Here is a 17,478-nt window from a genome sequence, read left to right as displayed (position 1 = left end):
TGCTGTTCATTTTAGGGCATTTACAGGTCATTTTCTGTTGAGTTTGAGTCACTGCCTATTTATTTGGGTGATTCCCAGGTCATTTCCTGTTCTGTAACTCAAAATAAACAGGAAGTGACCCATAAAATACCCCAAAATCAACCGGAAGTAACTGAAAATCCAACAGGTAAATTACCTTAATTGGCCCAAAATGACCTCATTGCCTGGCATTGGCTGCCACTGACGGCCATAGACGTTCAATCCATTTGAACTGGGCGTTCATTCGCTGCCGTCCCTCCCACTTCAAACGGATTGGACATCTACTAGTGATAAACACACAGCCAAAGGATGAAAATGGTGTTTTTCTGTTTATTAGTTGCTTGTAGAATATCCTACAATGATATCCTGATCAGTGTATCGATAATCGTTGTATCGCTATATCGTCAGATCATCGTTATCGTGAGCTTTGTATCGCAAATTGTATCGTATCGTGAGGTACCAAGAGGTTCCCACTCCTAGTTCTCTAGGCGTCATGTTATACTTTACTCCATTTTTAAAGTGGTTAGATCCTTCTAATTATTCTTAAAGTTGTGAGCTGCTGTAATTTTATGCTCAATTTGAATATAAGCATACATTTTAAGTCGGTGCAGAACACAACTACAAGAATTCAGCAATTTTTGGCTGTGTTTCAAATTTCAATTAATATTATATTGCACATAAACTATAAATAACCATGTGTGCCTGAATGTTTTAAAACAAACATTTCATAAAGATTACCCTGTATAGAGTAAGTGACTATTTTTGGTAATTAAAAAATAAACTTGAAGCACTCAAATACATAGTAGAAATGATATAGAAAATTATGGAAATTGCAAATTTCTTGGACCTCTGGAAAAATAATGTTTGAATAAAAAATGAGACAGTTTATGGGCGCAGCCATTTTGTGATGTCAGTTATACCCACACACATGCACACTAATTGACTAGAGCAGTTGTGTTTAACCTTGCTAAAGGTACCGAACCCCACAAGTTTCACATGTGGATTCACCGAACCCTTCGGAATTAGATAATAAAGCAATTGTTTTTCAAATACAAAACTCATATATCTAAGCCAGCATGCTGATAATTTGGCAAATTCCCGTTCAAAATTCTTCTCATTTTGACAGCATGTTTTACAAACAGGTCAAAATTTGAGACCATGCTGCCCATTGGTCTGTTGTATTTCCTCATACCAAGTGCAAGTCAACCTTCCACTGAGCAAACCAGTTCCTCCTCCCATCAGATCGAGGACTATCAGTTAAAAGAAACGGATTATGCCTGCAAATTGGGAGCAAACCAGTCAAAAACCTGATCTAAAAAGTCTGTTTGTCTAGATTTAATCAGCATACAAAAATAGGGCCCTGCGTTTCTTTACCTTCTCCGAACCATTTAGACTTACTCACCGAACCCCTGTGGTTCGATCGAACCCAGGTTAAGAACCACTGGACTAGAGCATTGTATATGTGATAGGTAGGGGTGTAACGGTACACAAAAATCTCTGTTCGGTACGTACCTCGGTTTTGAGGTCACGGTTCGGTTCATTTTCGGTACAGTAAGAAAAGAAAATGCAAAATATAAATGTGCTAGTTGTTTATTACACACTTTTGTGCTTTCAACAATAGGAACAGTAGCCTATACAAAGCTAGAATTCTGCTCAAAAAGTAGCAGGTATTTAAAGATACTACGGTAATCCAACAACAATTTGCCTTTCAGACCCCGCGTATTGTTGGTCAGCTTTCTTTCTGAAAGCAAGAAGTAAAAAGAAGTCCTGTGCTAAAGAGAAAATCAATCCCAATGACAAAGATTTTAACATGTATTTTACAAATGAAATGCCTCAGTGAATCATTTTTTCCCCTTATGAACGGTTTTCAAAAGCTTTATTGGTGGATTTTCTCAAGTTAAAGCGCCACACAGAAATTAATAAATTTAATTGTGTAAGCAGGATCTGTATATTATTCTTATTATTTAAATACAGGTGTTTTAGCTCATTTCAATTTATTTTATTTAAATGGGCTATTATTTATTTTACTATGTGTTTGTATTTTACAAATGTGATGTAGTATTCATTTATATTGTATATTTTATGTTGTATAACTTTAGTTCCTATGTGAATATTAGTTCTTACTTGTTTTGTTGTAGAAGGAGGGTTTTGTATTGAATATGGGGCCGTATTGGTTATTATATGTGTGTGGGCAACTGTTCTTGATTCCACTTCGATGATCCCTTTAATAAGTAATTTCTTAAACCACTTTGCAGTGGCAGAAAGTACTTGCACTCTTTACCTAATTAAAAGCTCAAAAACTTAAGTAAAAAAAGAATTTCAGAAATACTCCGAAATGTGCAAAATTAAAGCTGTTGAGCACATACATAATAGATAAAGGCCTGCTCAAAAGTGTACAAGTTCCCTAAACGTGATTTAGTGATAAGATAGGCATCTAATCTCATTTTAAGTCAATAAAACGTAACTTGAAGCTTTTTCATTGAATTGTTGCCTTTGTAATTTGTTGTGTTAAGTGCAAATTAAGTGAAATTGTGGCAGTCTATATATCGGTTAAAACAATGGTTGTCCATAGAATCAATACATCAAATCATCTTGAAATTGTTGCTTTTTACCATAAGTATTGGTGCGGGGTCAGATTCTGTGCAGTATGTAGGAAAGAGGCCATCATCACAGGGTCATGGCACTAATGTAACCTGCTGTTGACGGCCAGCTTTCCAGGGGCTGTACCTATTAACATTATTATTGGTTGGCTAACTGCTAGCTAAGAACTTTAAGATGCTAAAATGTTAGTTTAAAAAGTGCAAGGGACAGTTATACCGTAAAACAAATTTATTCTCGAAACTACTGAACTAAAAATAAAATCTGCTGCTGTTGCGCAATTTACTGCGTTTGACCTTTGAGTTGCCAAAGAAAGTCAGTGAAAGTTGGTCTTTCAACTCAGAACCGTCTCTGAACGCTACGCAAAATGAACTCCTTGCAGATGTCTGCATACACAACATCCTGGTGACTTTAAGTGGCGCTACTTAAAAATGGTTGAATACCTAAGCCTCCATTTTAGGAGAAGGAGTGCTTCTGAAAGGTTGGCCTGTCTGTAGTCTTCACTGTGGCGCAGTAGATTTTTCACTCGCATGTGGCTCCATGGCCAAGGGCCAGGTTGCGTGCGTGGTGCCTCAGTCTTCAGCTCCTCCAGCAACTTGGTCATAAAGCTTCAACGCAAACTTTTACAGCATTAATTGTTTCCTTGCATTCTCCAACGATTTTGTCCCCTTTTACAGCTAGTATTTTTAAGTATTAATTCATTGGCTGCCATTGACGGCGATAGACGTCCAATCTATTTTAATTGGGGGGGGGGCTGTCAATCTCTGATAACCCGCCCAGTCAAAATGGATTGGACGTCTATCGCCATCAATTGCAGTAAAATATGATCACGCAACGTCAGCTTTGAAATGGATTTGATCTGTGTAACTGTTAATGGCTTTAAATTAGGGCTGCAGTGCCGAATATTTTAGTAATCGAGTATTCTACTGAAAATCTCATCGATTGATTGAGTAATCGGATAAAATATTTTTTTGTTTAGTTAAAGAGCAATTATAAATATACATGAGAAAACAAGACATTTCACATCATAATTAACCATTTTTAGGCAATCAATGTCTTAATTTTAGATGCACGTTGTTGAAAACAGCCAACAATTGGATCGCAGATGTGACTAGAAAAAAAAAATGAAACAAAATTCACTGTATTCACTTCAAAAACTTGAGATCTCATGAAAACAGTTAACAGTTTTATTTTTTACCTAAAAATGTCATTACGCTTGATAACACACCACTTAAAATTTGTTTTTCATACGTGTTTCAATTGAATTTTCATTTGTGTCAAGCTGATCTTAAGTTCTAGTTGAGTTTTAAGTTGGTCTAAATTGTAAGTCCTGATAGGATTTTGAGTTTTTGCAGTGTTCAAAATAAATGTATGATACCTGCTGTATTGGCACACATTAGGCACCAGTTCTACTGGATGTTATATCCGTCAGTGACTACTGAGCTAACATGGACAACAACTCTGATATTTTATTTTAAACCCTCATCACTTGCCAAACAAGTAAAATGTCCAGCCATACAAAAAAAAGTTAAATTGACCTATTTTGGTTTTGATTTTATTATCACATTGGACGACCAATTTTGTTTTTTATATATTTATGTCAAACAAAATGTTGAAACATAATTTGATCGCAACCATATTTGTGCTGCACAACTCATTCGCAAAAAAAAAAAAAAGTTTTGATTGTCCTTTGTTGAAACTACTGCTCTGTAATGTTGGGATAGCTTTGTTTAAAAGATGTTTGGACGTGCTCTTTTTCACTCCATAATATGTACTGTTGCAAGGTATCGGATTGAGTCTTTGTATCTGCAGATCCTCAAAATCATGTGACACAGACTCGCATGCAAAAATGGTTTAGCAGTCATGTATTATTCCACTGGTTTTTACTTTTCTAAAACGTTTTGCTATGGTGGTTTGGGCCTGCGTGGTTTGCCGCCACCCATTTTATTTATCACACAAATATTAGTTGTTCAGATAATCATCACTAATGATCTCAAACATTTTTCAAAGAAACAAATCCATTTGTTCTTCTAATTTTAAAGTTGGTAATAATTGACTGAAAAACAGGTAATCCCCAGGTTATAAACGAGTTCCGTTCCTACACTGGCGACGTAACCCGAATTTCCGCGTAAATCGGAATGAACCCTTTAAGTACCCCGAAATAACTATCCAAAAAGTCCAAAAGTATTGTATTTTGTTTAATGATGGAGGATCCACTGTCCTCTGGTGGCAGCGTTGGTCTGGCTGGACTGTTGCCTTATATGACTGAGAAGGAAACTTAGACATGACTGGATAAAGGATAGCTGCACTGTTGTTTGGCAATAAGGTACTGTTTATACGAAAAAACCCCCAAAAACAACAACAACTGGAGACAAAATGGCGAACGAGACCCCGGCGTCGTAAAGTCGAAGTCGCCTAAGTCGAGTACTCCATAACTAGACGTGCCGATTACCGGTTTCAAGGTATACCGTGGTATGAAAACGTCAAGGTTTCAAAACCGCAAAAAATTTCCGTCAGACCGTCCCTAATGTATTAAGACATTTTTTATGTCTCAAAAATGCATTGAGAAATCCCTTGCTTGCAGCTGTAATGCTCAACCCTCCCACACCATTTGTTGCTTAGTGTCAGTGAGTCAGTGGGCTACACGATGGCTGATGGAGGTGAAACTCCTGAACTATTTCCCCCATCGAAGAAAACGAACACATAACAGATAAGTTACAGACGGCCGCGGCTTAGAGGAGGAGGGCCAACCGCCATGTTAGTAAACACTGTCATCAACGTTTCCCCACCAACTACGAGAGTTAACTCCAGCGTGTTTAGTGTGCCTAGCGGTATTAAAACGTGGTGTTCTTTTCTCTCAGGCAACTGTCCGTGTTGAGAAAGTGTGTGGATACTGTAAAAATGATACGAGTCATACACACGTGCTTTTTATGGAAAATAATTCAATTATTTTTGTTCTGATGGTAACAATGTTGAGCTGTGGCTGTGGGTTTAGGCTCACCTGAAGTACTGCATTTATTTTAATTTTATTTAGAATATTTTACAAGTATTTTAACTTAACATTATACTTATGTTCCAATTTGCTAATATGTTTTGAAAAGTAAAAATCCTTTTCAATGGGAAAAAAAGTTTTTGTTTTTGTTTTTTTTAACCCAGATTGTCAAATGTACACATTTTACAGCTGTAATTGCAATACCGCGATACCGTGAAACTAGTGCTATTTTGGCTTCAGGTTATCATACCGTGAGAATATCATACAGGCACATGCCTAGTTGTAACCCAGGGACTACCTGTATAACACTACGGAAAAAACTGGTCATCGTCATGAAGATGTAATGCTATTTCTTCATAAAATTTAAATATGCTCTATATTCTGTTTTGAAATGTCTCACTTATTTTCTGATCTACGGTAGAAATGTCACAGCTCCATTGTAATGATAGTAATATCTCAGTTAGATGTCACCACAATCCCATTAATATACAGTCTGGTATGTTTATCTTTCTGTCATCCCAAAATGTGAATGTGGCTGAAATATTAACTAAAAGTCTTCCATGTGGAGAAAATCTATGGTTGTTTGGGTCAGATGTATGATGGCTGCCTAGAAACATTTTCTAATATTAGAACGTTTCCTTGATTTGCCCGGCTTCTCTGGTGACTGGGCAGCACATGGTGCGCGCGGCAACCAATCACATCGCGGGAGCTTTCCCTCGCTCTAGCAACAGTGAGTTACTTGCTGCCTATTCATTAATTATTTTCCTGTGGTCTCCCTCATCCGTTCGGAGTCCGCTGACAGCAAAGTGCTCGGCTTTTTCCCTGCTTTGCTTTCTTTGACTGAATAGAAAGTTTTAATAAAAATAAAATAGGAAGGGATGGATCTCATGATGCTGAGCTGGTCAGCTGCCTCCTCGCACAGTGGGCTGCTTCTTCAACACTCTCCGAGCAGCACTCTGTCGACTCTTTTCTCACCTCGCACGACTCGCGCCACTTTGCGCGCACTGGAACAGAATCGCCGAAAATGGATTAACGCACGAGGGCGCTCCCGACGCGGCGATATTTTTTCGACTTTTCTTCAACTTGTTTCCCACTGGAGCCGTAGGACTGTCAACAAACGACACGACAACTAGATGAACCGTTGGACTTTTTTGCTGAGTGAGGATGGGGAGGGGGGTGTCAGTCAGAGGCAGGACTGTGGGTGTTGGGTGGGGGTGGGCGCTGAGCAGGTGGAGGGAGCAGGGAGGGGGTAGGACTAAGGGGGGGTTATGGTGGTGTGAGGATTGCGGGCTGTGGTTGGGTATGCCAGTGCCACGTGTCTAGCCTGGCACCTCTCGCTTCTCGACTGAGAAGGATGTTGAACGGAGAGTCTGGCTGAGCCCGTCCGGCTTCTCTTGCAACCCAAAGTAGGGTGAGTGTCGCAATCGGCTGCATCTTCTCCATGAGGGAACTGCCTTTTTTTTTTTCGTTTTCCGATTCGACTAAAGATATGCCTCGGACGCTTTATGAGGAATTTACGTCGTCTTTACGAATGTTGCGAGGGACCGCGCAGTGTCATGTGGGTCTAAAGCGTGCCCTATCAAAGCTAAAAACGTTTTGGTGTTTTTGGGGGTTTTACCGTGCGCTCACCTACTTTTATTTCAGTGTCTGCAATGCATCACTCTCAACAGTAGCCATTCATCCAACATTTCAGGTTGCACAACGTCGGGCCTCGCAAACTAGGCCTATGGTTATTTGGTTTTGGCCGTCATTTTTTCCAAACATTGCCCTAAATAGCTCGTAACTCTTGTCACCTGAAACCAAAACTCGCATCTACCTTTTCAGGCTGTCCTAAGCGGTGTCTACCTGCATCTCCGATGACATGATCGTCGTCCTTGGCTACAGACCGCAGATGTTGTACTTAATCTGCAAACCCTAATCTCTTCCTCCTCTTCCTCGCCCGCCATCTCTTCCCTCAGCCCAGTTGCCATTTTTATATGGCAACTTTGGAACGATTGCGTGCGTCACGGACGGTACGAAAGGACGTTTTAATGTTTTCGACGTTTTCGAGTACAAACGCTGATGAAATTTGGTATAAATGGCGGCGTCGATATTGCGTCAGGCTATGAATTTTAGCTGGCGCTTTCTTATTTTCTGCGGCGAGAAATCGCTTTTTGCTGCATGGAACGTATCGAGTGAATTTAGCGTGATTTTTAATGATGGTATTTTACCCGTTCTTGGGTTTTGTGCTTTAGCATTGCTTCATTCACTATCTGTCCTTTTGGCAGGCAACACTGTGTTGCTTTATTTTCTCTCCGACAAAAAAAAAAAAAAAAAAAAAGTAATTACTGCAAGGCCTTTTGCATGATCCCGAAAAATTCTAGTGACCTCCCCCCACCTCTTGCCTCAGTGCACCTACGTTTTTTCTTCGTACTCTCGCTCAACGAAAATGTTGTTCTTGGAACCTGCCATAATTTGCATGGGATGTTGATTTCACAGGCAAAGTTCATGTTTCTGAATTGTGACGCATCAGTAAAAGCTGTGAGTGCGTGCATGTAGAGTGAAGGGATCGGGGGCTCCTGTCCGGGGACCAAGTCTGCTGTCGGTTGTGACGCAGCAGCATCATCCGATCCGTGTCCTTCCCAAAGACTGCACAAATGCGTGGCGCTGCCACAGTTGGCCATTTTTCATGCACAGCTCAAACAGCGTTTGCTTTATTTATGCCAGACGTTATCTAATGACTTCATGTGAACGAATTTTTTATTAATTTACTTGATACATTTTCTCTTTTTGGGGCTTTTAATGTCCTGCAGGTTGGTCATAATCCCTATCCAGAACATGTGGGAGCTTTACGGAACCGAAGAGGATTAAAGACCGTCCCACTCCGCCACTGGTACTCCAATTTAGGCCACTTCAATCGAGCCCAGCGACACACGGTCCTCCACTGGCAAATTTTGAAGCCGGTTGCTCCCTTAGCATCTGTTCGCCGCTTTAAGGAGCATGTTGCCTACGCTCTCCCTATGCTCCATCATCTGGCTCAACCGGGGTATCAAGCTGCGGAAAGTGCACCACTTCAACACTGGTCAAGTCTGAAATAAGCCAGCGAAGGTCAAATGCTACCTTGCGGACTTGTGAAAATGCTTCTAAGATTCGGGTGACTCCGCGGGTCCTCTGCGCCCCCACCAAAACCACCCTACGATATTCAACTTTTGATTTGCCGCTCTCTCAGTGGGATTTCTTCCAAGCCGGACCACGAATCGTCGTCTAATCCTCCGTGCGGCGGCCATTTTGAATTGTGCTCATTTGGTAAAATGGCGACAGAAGGTTTCCAGTACCGTGCCCTCTACGCGTTCACCAAGGACCAGGAAGAGGACTTGGATCTGCAACCAGGTGACCTGCTGATGGTGAGCAAGGCATCGCTGCTGTCTGTAGAGAACTACCACGAAGGTTGCGAGGAGAAGCCGGAATGCCTTGGCTGGCTTCTTGGTTATAACGAGCGCTCCAAGCAGAGAGGCGACTTCCCTGGGACGTACGTCCAATATGTGGGCCCTGTCAAAATGGCCATCCCGTCCAGTCAACCCAGGTCTCAGCGACCCTTACCTGCTGCTCCCACACCAGAGTCATGTCAAGGTAAGAACACTTGCATTGCTATTACAAAGTTAGTAGGGCTACAGTAGGCAATGGAAGACATGTAGTTAAGTGTTTGCCATCAACGGTGATAGACGTACAATTATACGATATTTGCTGGTATTAAAAAGGCTGCCACAATTTAATTTGAATCAAAAGCGTTTCATAGATTTAGTATATTTTTTTTTTACAAATGTAACACAATTTGTTAACGTTGCACCTAGAGTAATAAAAAATATTTTGACAAATTTTTGACACCTTTCAGACATTTGAATGAAAGCCATTCTAACTGCGTTTCCTTTACCCCTACTAAATTTCAAAAATTTTGCAACGAAAAACTGATATGAATTTTGGAAAAATACTCAAATATCACCAATCAATTATGCTTTCATGAGATGATTTTTTTTTTTTTTTTAAGATGTTTCGTTATTAAAATACAGTGGTACCTTGACATAAGATCGCTTCGACACACGAACTTTTCGACATCTCAAGTAAAATTTGACTCGCCATTTGTTTCTACATCCGATCACATGGTCGAAATACGATGATTCATGACAGCGCCGCAGTTTCCTTGTTTTGCCGGAAGACGACGCACGGCAGTTTTCCGTGTGAGAAAAATCAAAACTTTTTCCAAGAAGGTTAGTGCAGGTGGTGAAAAAAGAAAACGGTGATGCCTACCATTGAAATGAAGATGGAAATGATAGAAAAATATGAGCATGGTGTGCACATCCATCAACTGGCATGACAATACGGCCATAAAATGTTGATCTTGACGTCCTCTTCTGACCTCCGTTCGCCGGTCTTTTTAAGTTAAGGTGACAATTATTATTGTGTGACATCGCCAAAGAAATCGCCAGCTTCGTCAGGTTTCTAATCTTTTATTCCATCAATTTATGCAACACAACACGCCTACTGTCCGCTGCAGTTGACGCCAGCAACAAAATGTGTAATTGGCATTTGTAATACTACCAGCAGTATTTATTAAGGGTTAGGGTTTTTGGGCTGTGGAAACAATTAATGGAATTATAAAGTATTCTTATGGGAAAATCCTGCTTGACATCCGACCATTTCAACTTATAAACAAGGTCCTAGAACGAATTATTTATTTATTTATTTTAAAAACCTGTCCTGTTCAGCTGTTTGACACGGAGGATGGACGCCTAAGTGTCCAGTTGGTCTGAACAGTTTTAATGTTTCACATTGAGAGTATGACATACTCCCATTGTGATCATTCAACATACCTCATTTTTTATGACAAAGCAGCGTACAGGAAGGGGTTATGGGGGAACAGAAAAAAACACAAGAAAAGAAAGAAAAGCAACACCGAGAAGGTCTACAGTAACTATTAATATGTTGGTGCTATTGTCAGCTAGATGTATTTCCGGTTGACACCATGTGGGGGGGCCTGTTGACCAGGGAAAGAAAGGGAATGGGGGGTGGGGGAGACTATAAGCTAAGTGATTGGGAGGGGTAGAGCTTATACAAGTCAGCACTGTGATTTAGCACCTAGTAATCATGTGAATCCCTTATGAGTGTAAGCCCTTTGGCAACCGACCCTCCGCCGCCCCACCGCCAATCCCGGCACCAGGACCCCCCACCCGAGCACGCCCAATCACAACCTGACGCACGCGAGCCCAACCAAACACGCGACAGCCAGGCAGGCGAGCGGAAACCTGGAATGAATTAACTTCGTATGTAGAGGTACCACTGTATATAACAGCGCAATGGGAATGCTTTGTAAAATCTATATGCTGCAGGACAACTCCGCATGGTCACCTCTCTTAAATTCAATCGGAATCGAACTAAAGATAGCTCTGTACATATGGTGAGAAGAGGAGACTGAAAGCTTTCTCGAGAAATTTCTTAAATACAGCTTTTATATTGTGAAAAACTTCTTTCATTTTAACAAAACCACACATGCAAAAGATGCCGATCGATGTTTTTATATTTCGATCGATTTGATTGGATGTTGCTTCACCTTCCAATGTATCAAATCGAAACAGATTGATGTATTGTTATCCCTGGCACCTTCTGAGTCGCTGTTAATTTTGCGAAATTGACTGTTTTATAAATGATAACCGCAAGCTGTTTAGTTATCGTGAATTTAACAAAGTCTGCAAGATTCATTAAGACACAAGCGTCAGCGTCTAGAACGAGAAGCCCTGCTGTTCCAGTCGTCGCAACTGCACAAACATCATTTACTGCCTCCACCACTTCTTTTATTGACATAACACTCTGTTAAGACACATGGTAACACGGAATATTTTTTTACACTAACAGAAAATGTGCTCCAGAGTTGCTAATCAAAGATGGTTGTTTCTTTTTTTTTACTGCGTCGTGACTTGTCTGAGTCAATTTCAAGTCAACACGTACATTTTTTTTTAACTTTTAACAGGAAAACCCAAGGCTTTGTTATTTTTAATTCAACATTATTCTGACATGGTTGTTAACACTTTAACTCATTGGCTGCCATTGACGGCGCTCGACGTCCAATCTATTTGGATTGTGAGAGGCTGGCAGTTAATGGCTGCCAGCTCTAACAGTTTTAAATTAATTGGATGCTTATCATTGTCAATAGCAGACAATTAATTAAATACTATGAAAAACAAAAAAAAACTTTGGTTGTTATTGATTGAGGGCCATAACCAGGGTGTATTTATCTTTTTATTCATTTAATTTGTAACAATTTTGTTTTTGTCCATTTTCTTAATTATTTTAAAAGATTTTTAATAAACAAATAATCTAATTGAGACGTGGCATTACACTACAATGTGATGCCTATGTACAGTGGTACTTCAACATAAGATCGCTTTGACACACGATCTTTCTGAAATCCCACGCAAAATTTGACTCGCCATTTGTATCTACATCCCGCGACATGCTCGAAATACGCCGATTTATGACAGCGCCCCAGTTTTTTTGTTTTTCCGCAAGACAAACGCACGGTGGATTTTCTTGTGAGAGAAATCAACAAGGGTTTCAAGAAGGTTAGTGCAGGTGGTGAAAAAAAGAAAAAGGTGATGCTTACCATTGAAATGAAGAACGAAATAATACAAAAATATGAGCATGGTGTGCGCATCAATGAACTGGCTAACAGTATGGCCGTAGACGGTCTATGATCTCGGCGGTCCTCCTCCGTTCGCCAGTCTCTATAAGTTAAGGTGGCAAATATTATTTTATGATTATTGTAACATCGCCAAAGAAATCGCCAGCTTTGTCAGGTTTTTAATCATTTATTTCACAACTTGCCTACTGTCCACGCAGCTAACAAGTGAAGTGAAAGTAAATAGTCCTCCCTCACTCTGACACGTCAGCAACGCGGTGCGTTCAGGTACACCACGCAAAAATACAGTACATCTACCACATTAGAACCCGAATCATTACATTATTACAGGTAGTATTAGTATTATTATTATTATTCCAATTTTATTCATAAATTATTTAATTTGCTCTTTGTAATTGCTATTTGCAATAGTACTAGCAATATTTATTAAGGATTTAGTGTAGGTTTTTGGGCTGTGGAACGAGTTACTGGAATTATAATGTATTCTTAGGGAAAATTCGAAAATGTTGTTGCTTTGCGGAAATTGAATTGAAAACCTTAAATTACACATTGCATTTAACAAAAAAATAATGAAATGCCTCTTTGCAGCAGGAGCGTTAAAGTGTTTTAGTTACCCTCCATCTTTCTTTTTAGTTTGCATGTTTTTATTTTTGTTTTTTCAACTTTTTTTCCACCACAATTTCATATGAAAATATGTTCCATATTGTGTTGATAATGATAAATGTAGCTTCATGAAAGTGAGTTAGCATGTACTTGCTGTAATTCTCCTAAGTGTCTGTTTTGCGCGATCATACCCGATTTGCATTTCATTATAGTACACACTAATGGATATTTCCTCAGGGACTATAAAGACTTCATTTCATTCCGGAGAAGCTTTACACTTTGGCAACACCTTCTGGATTCCGTCCGATGAAATCAAGTGTGGAGAAACCGCATAGACTAAAATCTCGCAATGACAAGAGTAATTAAAATCTGAAATATGGTGAACTACATACAGAGTTTGTCTCCGCACAGTATGTGTGACATGTACACTGTAAATGTTACCTCAACTTGAACCAATTGGCCATTTATTGTGCGCAGGAGTAGTGCATTATTTTGTTTGAGAGGAAATAAACTGTTTTTTTTTTTCTCTGTTCTAACAAGTGATACAGTCAATTAAATTTCAAATTCAAACAAAGAGATTTCCACTGAAACTCCTGGGGTCAAAGGTGATTTCCCAGGCTTCACTGCCATGCCTTCCCATGCTGCTGGAAGGATTCTTTTGATATCCTCCGGAGCTTCGAAATCACAGCCATCTTGATAACAACCATGTCTTCTTCATGATATTCTTGAGTTTTGGAAGAGGACTAATTTGGAGCAACAGGACACATACTTGAGAGTTTTCTACTGCACAACTACGTACTGTATGTCCCTCTCGGCCTGAAAAAGTCTGCTGCTCAGGGTATGTTGTCATGGTGAAACAGCAACGAGTTGTCCTACCACAACTCGACGAAGGAAACGCCTTCATTTGGATCTCTTCGGGCATGCTGCTTAATCTTCTGTCACACTGAAGAGGAAAACTACTATTTTGTAGTTTGAGATCTCTATCTTTTGTGACACCAGTGCTGGAATAAAACTCATGAGCAGAGTACAAACTACACCTAAAACCTGAATGATGATGGACACCCCCCTCTCACCCCCTCCCTGTGTTATATCATTCTTTCCCTGGCCTAAATTTAATTGCCTGTTGAGGTGAACCATGGCCTGGCATGTTTGCAAAATCCTCCTTTCTCCTCGTCCAGCCCTCCCTCTTGCTTTCTGCAGCGTCGCTCTCTGATTCACATACACGTCTGATACTGTCTCTGGGCGCTCATAAAGCATGTAAGCCGGGACAGTTCTCAGAAAGGAGAGGCCTCTCCCTCCACGCTACTTGGAAAACACTTTCAAAGAATCCATGAAGGGGGTGGGGAGGGGCTGAGACAGTAAATAATGGGAAAAGACGTGGACAGGCTGAATAGGGAAGCCAAGGCCACTCCATCCATCTGAATCCATTGGAACTAGCTGGCTTTAGTTCATGGACTTGAACGGGGAGGGCTGGCAGTGAATGATCCTGTTTCAGTGCCACTGACGCCAATAGCTAATGAGTTTGCTACTAGCAGCATGGTACATAATGTTCAAGATGCATCCTCTACATAACTGATAATTTTTAATTCTGCTAAGTAAGCTTGTCTCAATCTTGGTCTTGTCTCTGTGTTCACTCCCTAAAGCCTTGGTCTTGTCTTGGTCTCGGTGAGTCCTAATCTGAGGCAAGTCTATGCACTCTGGTTTAAAGCCAGGTTTTTGTCATTTGAACCAATGAGACCAAGCTAAAGTATTTGTAAACAGGAGAAACTAGGTTAATCAGAGGTATTTATTGACAACTGTGGGTTGACCCCCATTTAACAAGGGGTGAATTTGATTTTTTTATCACTGAACAGAGCCGCACAGCTCTCAAATAATTTTCTGGGTACAGCTTTACTTTAATACATATTAGAGCTGAAACGAATACTCGAGTAACTCGAGTTTAAAAACTGATCCGAGTAATTTTATTCACCTCGAGGAATCGTTTCACGTGCGTAGAGGAAAGAAGCAATACAAAAAACCCCAAAAACTTACTGCAGCCGACAGCCGCTACAAACTACGCCGACGTTGCTAAAAACTACGCCCGCGTGATGCTAGTTTGGTAGCAGGTAGTGTCCGATGCGTCTCATAGATATCGCATGCATTTAGGACTAGATGCGCAATGACAGACTCGGCCGCGTCTGGGCAGCGTTAGTTAACAGCCGCCATCTTTAAGCAGTACACTTCTCATCGCTAATAAATACGTTACTGTCACTCGGTCACGTAACGTTAGCTCTTCGGAGGACTAGGTTTCTATTGATTATGACCACTGTCGATGCGTGGCTAACGTGTATTACATACAGGTTTTATATAATCTGTAAAAACACAGCGCTGTAGAGTGATGAGGGTGTAAAATTAAAACATAATAAAGCTAACTGTCAGTTTTGGCTCAGTAGCCATTGCTGAATAAAACACCAAGTAGCACTGGTCCCTAATGTGCTCCAATACAGCAGGTATCATACATTTATTTTGAACACTGCAAAAACTCAAAATCCTATCAGTACTTACAGTTTAGACTAACTTAAAACTTAACTAGAAGTTAAAAATAGCTTGACACAAATGGAAATTATATTGAAACACGTGGGAAAAACACATAGCCTTCAAGTGATGTGTGTTATAAAGCGTAATTATATTTTTAGGTAAGAAATGTTTTTTTTGTTTTTTTTTATAAGATCTAAAAGTTTTTTGAGTAAAAGCAGTGAATTTGTTTTCTAGTCACATCTGAGAGGCAATTGTTGGCTGTTTTCAACAATGTACATCGAAAATAAAGACATTGACTGAAAATGGTTCAATATTCGATTAAATGTCTGTTTTTCCTCATGTATATTTATAATTGCTCATTACCTAAAAAAAATGTTTTATCCGATTACTCGATTAATCGATAGAATTTTCAGTCGATTACTCGATTACTAAATTAATCGATAGCTGAAGCCCCAATACATCTGCACAAAGTAGTGTTTTGTGAAACCAAATTTCAAGTTGTTTGTTAATTGCTGTCTTAAGTTATTGTTAGTTTTAGAGGCCGACAAGAACACGTGCGGCGTAGAAGCGTGTTGTGACACTGGAACGGATGGTCTTGCCCGGTCATGAAACATTGTGTGTCTGTTTAGTCGGGGTGCAGCAAAGACATGCAGCCGTGAAACTTGACCGGCAGCATTACATACTGTTAGCCAGACACCAACTGGTCTTGTCACCACTGAACACAACAAACACATGTTTGGAGTGACCAACATGGCTTGAAACTGGGTTGTCTTCTCTTGCTTTTTTTGAAGACTGTCTGTCTTGTCTAATAAGAAATAGAAACTCAATATATCAACAGATAATCACATGCAATCTGTCCACTCAAGACTTGTCATGTGGCTAAATATCTTTAATTTTTTAACTCATTGGCTGTCATTGATGGCGATAAATATCCTTCCATTTTGACTGTGATGGCTGGCAGCGATTCTTTTGTAGTATTGTTTTAGCCTGGTGGCCCGTCAGGCTTATAAAGCACTGGGAGAAACCCTGTACACTCATGTGTATTTGATGGAAGAACATTCTTTATGTTGTTACTTAGACATTTTTATTCAAAGGTTTTGAAACCACTAGCAAGATTTCAATGGAGGTTTTAAAAAAAATCCTACAAACTTCCTATTTTCATGCTGCTATCTGATTGAATAGAATTAGTAGCTAGAATAATAGCTTTACATTGATTTAGACCTCAGACAATATCATATTGTTGTTCAGGTCAGTCATTAGTTGCAATCCAGTTTTTGTTCGCCTTCGGTAATTTTAAGCAAGGACACGATCTATCAACAATCGCTCTGCACAATTGACTTAAATCTGAGGAGTTATGGTGAAATTCCATAAGCAGGAATTTGTACATATATCTGCTTCTGAACTATTTGAGTGAGAATGCAGCAAAGCCACTTTGTCTTACGTAAGCTTACTGATGCAGAAGATAGAATTATTATTTAGTTTTTCGTCGCTTCTAGGGATGTTCCCCGATCCGATCATGTGATCGGGAATTGAGCCGATCGGGCCATTTTTCAGTGGATCGGAATCGGGTGAAAAGGATCAGGTTTCTAATTTTAAAACACAAACTATTGTGCGGGCTAGAATCTCCAGTTTTAAGAGCCAGTTGACATTTTACAGTACATTACTGCCACCTTGTGGTCATAATAATTCATTGCTTCTATCGTGTGATGTAGTTTTGAACACAGGCTCATTCACTTGCACAGTACACACAGCCTAAAGACCCTACTCACATGACGTCACAACCACGCCTCCGCGCCATATTGTCCTTCAACTCGTCGTTTTGACTCATTATCGCTACGTAAATTCCTCCTATTATGGCGTGTTTTTCTGCTCGTTAACATTAATAATCAAAATGGTGAAGGCGTGTGTGGCGGTTGGTTGCAATAACAGAGAAGATAGACGGAGAGACTTGAAGTTCTACCGTATTCCGAGAGACCCGGAGAGGAGAGCGAGATGGACTGCTGCAATTCGACGAGAAAACTGGGCTCCAAACGATTACCACGGATTATGTAGTAGTCATTTTATATCTGGTAAGATGCAT

The 17,478-nt window shown here is 40.0% G+C and overlaps 1 protein-coding gene across 3 annotated transcripts in view; it reads left to right on the top strand.

Moving 5' to 3' along the window:
- The window catches only part of pik3r2 (phosphoinositide-3-kinase, regulatory subunit 2 (beta)), a 61,682-nt gene that overhangs the window by 2,694 nt on the left and 41,510 nt on the right, over positions 1–17,478 (top strand). For 2 of the 3 annotated variants that reach the window (XM_057857141.1, XM_057857138.1), the window contains exon 2: positions 8,401–9,217. In XM_057857141.1, coding sequence (XP_057713124.1) covers positions 8,899–9,217 — 319 coding nt within the window. In that variant the 5' untranslated portion in view covers positions 8,401–8,898. Of the gene's footprint in view, positions 1–6,879; positions 7,020–8,400; positions 9,218–17,478 lie in introns of those variants that run through there. The other variant, XM_057857139.1, reaches the window with a different exon arrangement.

The sequence above is a fragment of the Corythoichthys intestinalis genome, chromosome 14 (assembly GCF_030265065.1).
Source record: "Corythoichthys intestinalis isolate RoL2023-P3 chromosome 14, ASM3026506v1, whole genome shotgun sequence".
Taxonomy (NCBI): domain Eukaryota; kingdom Metazoa; phylum Chordata; class Actinopteri; order Syngnathiformes; family Syngnathidae; genus Corythoichthys; species Corythoichthys intestinalis.
Note: the sequence above shows the minus strand (reverse complement) of the source record. Positions and strands in the feature narration are given on the sequence as shown.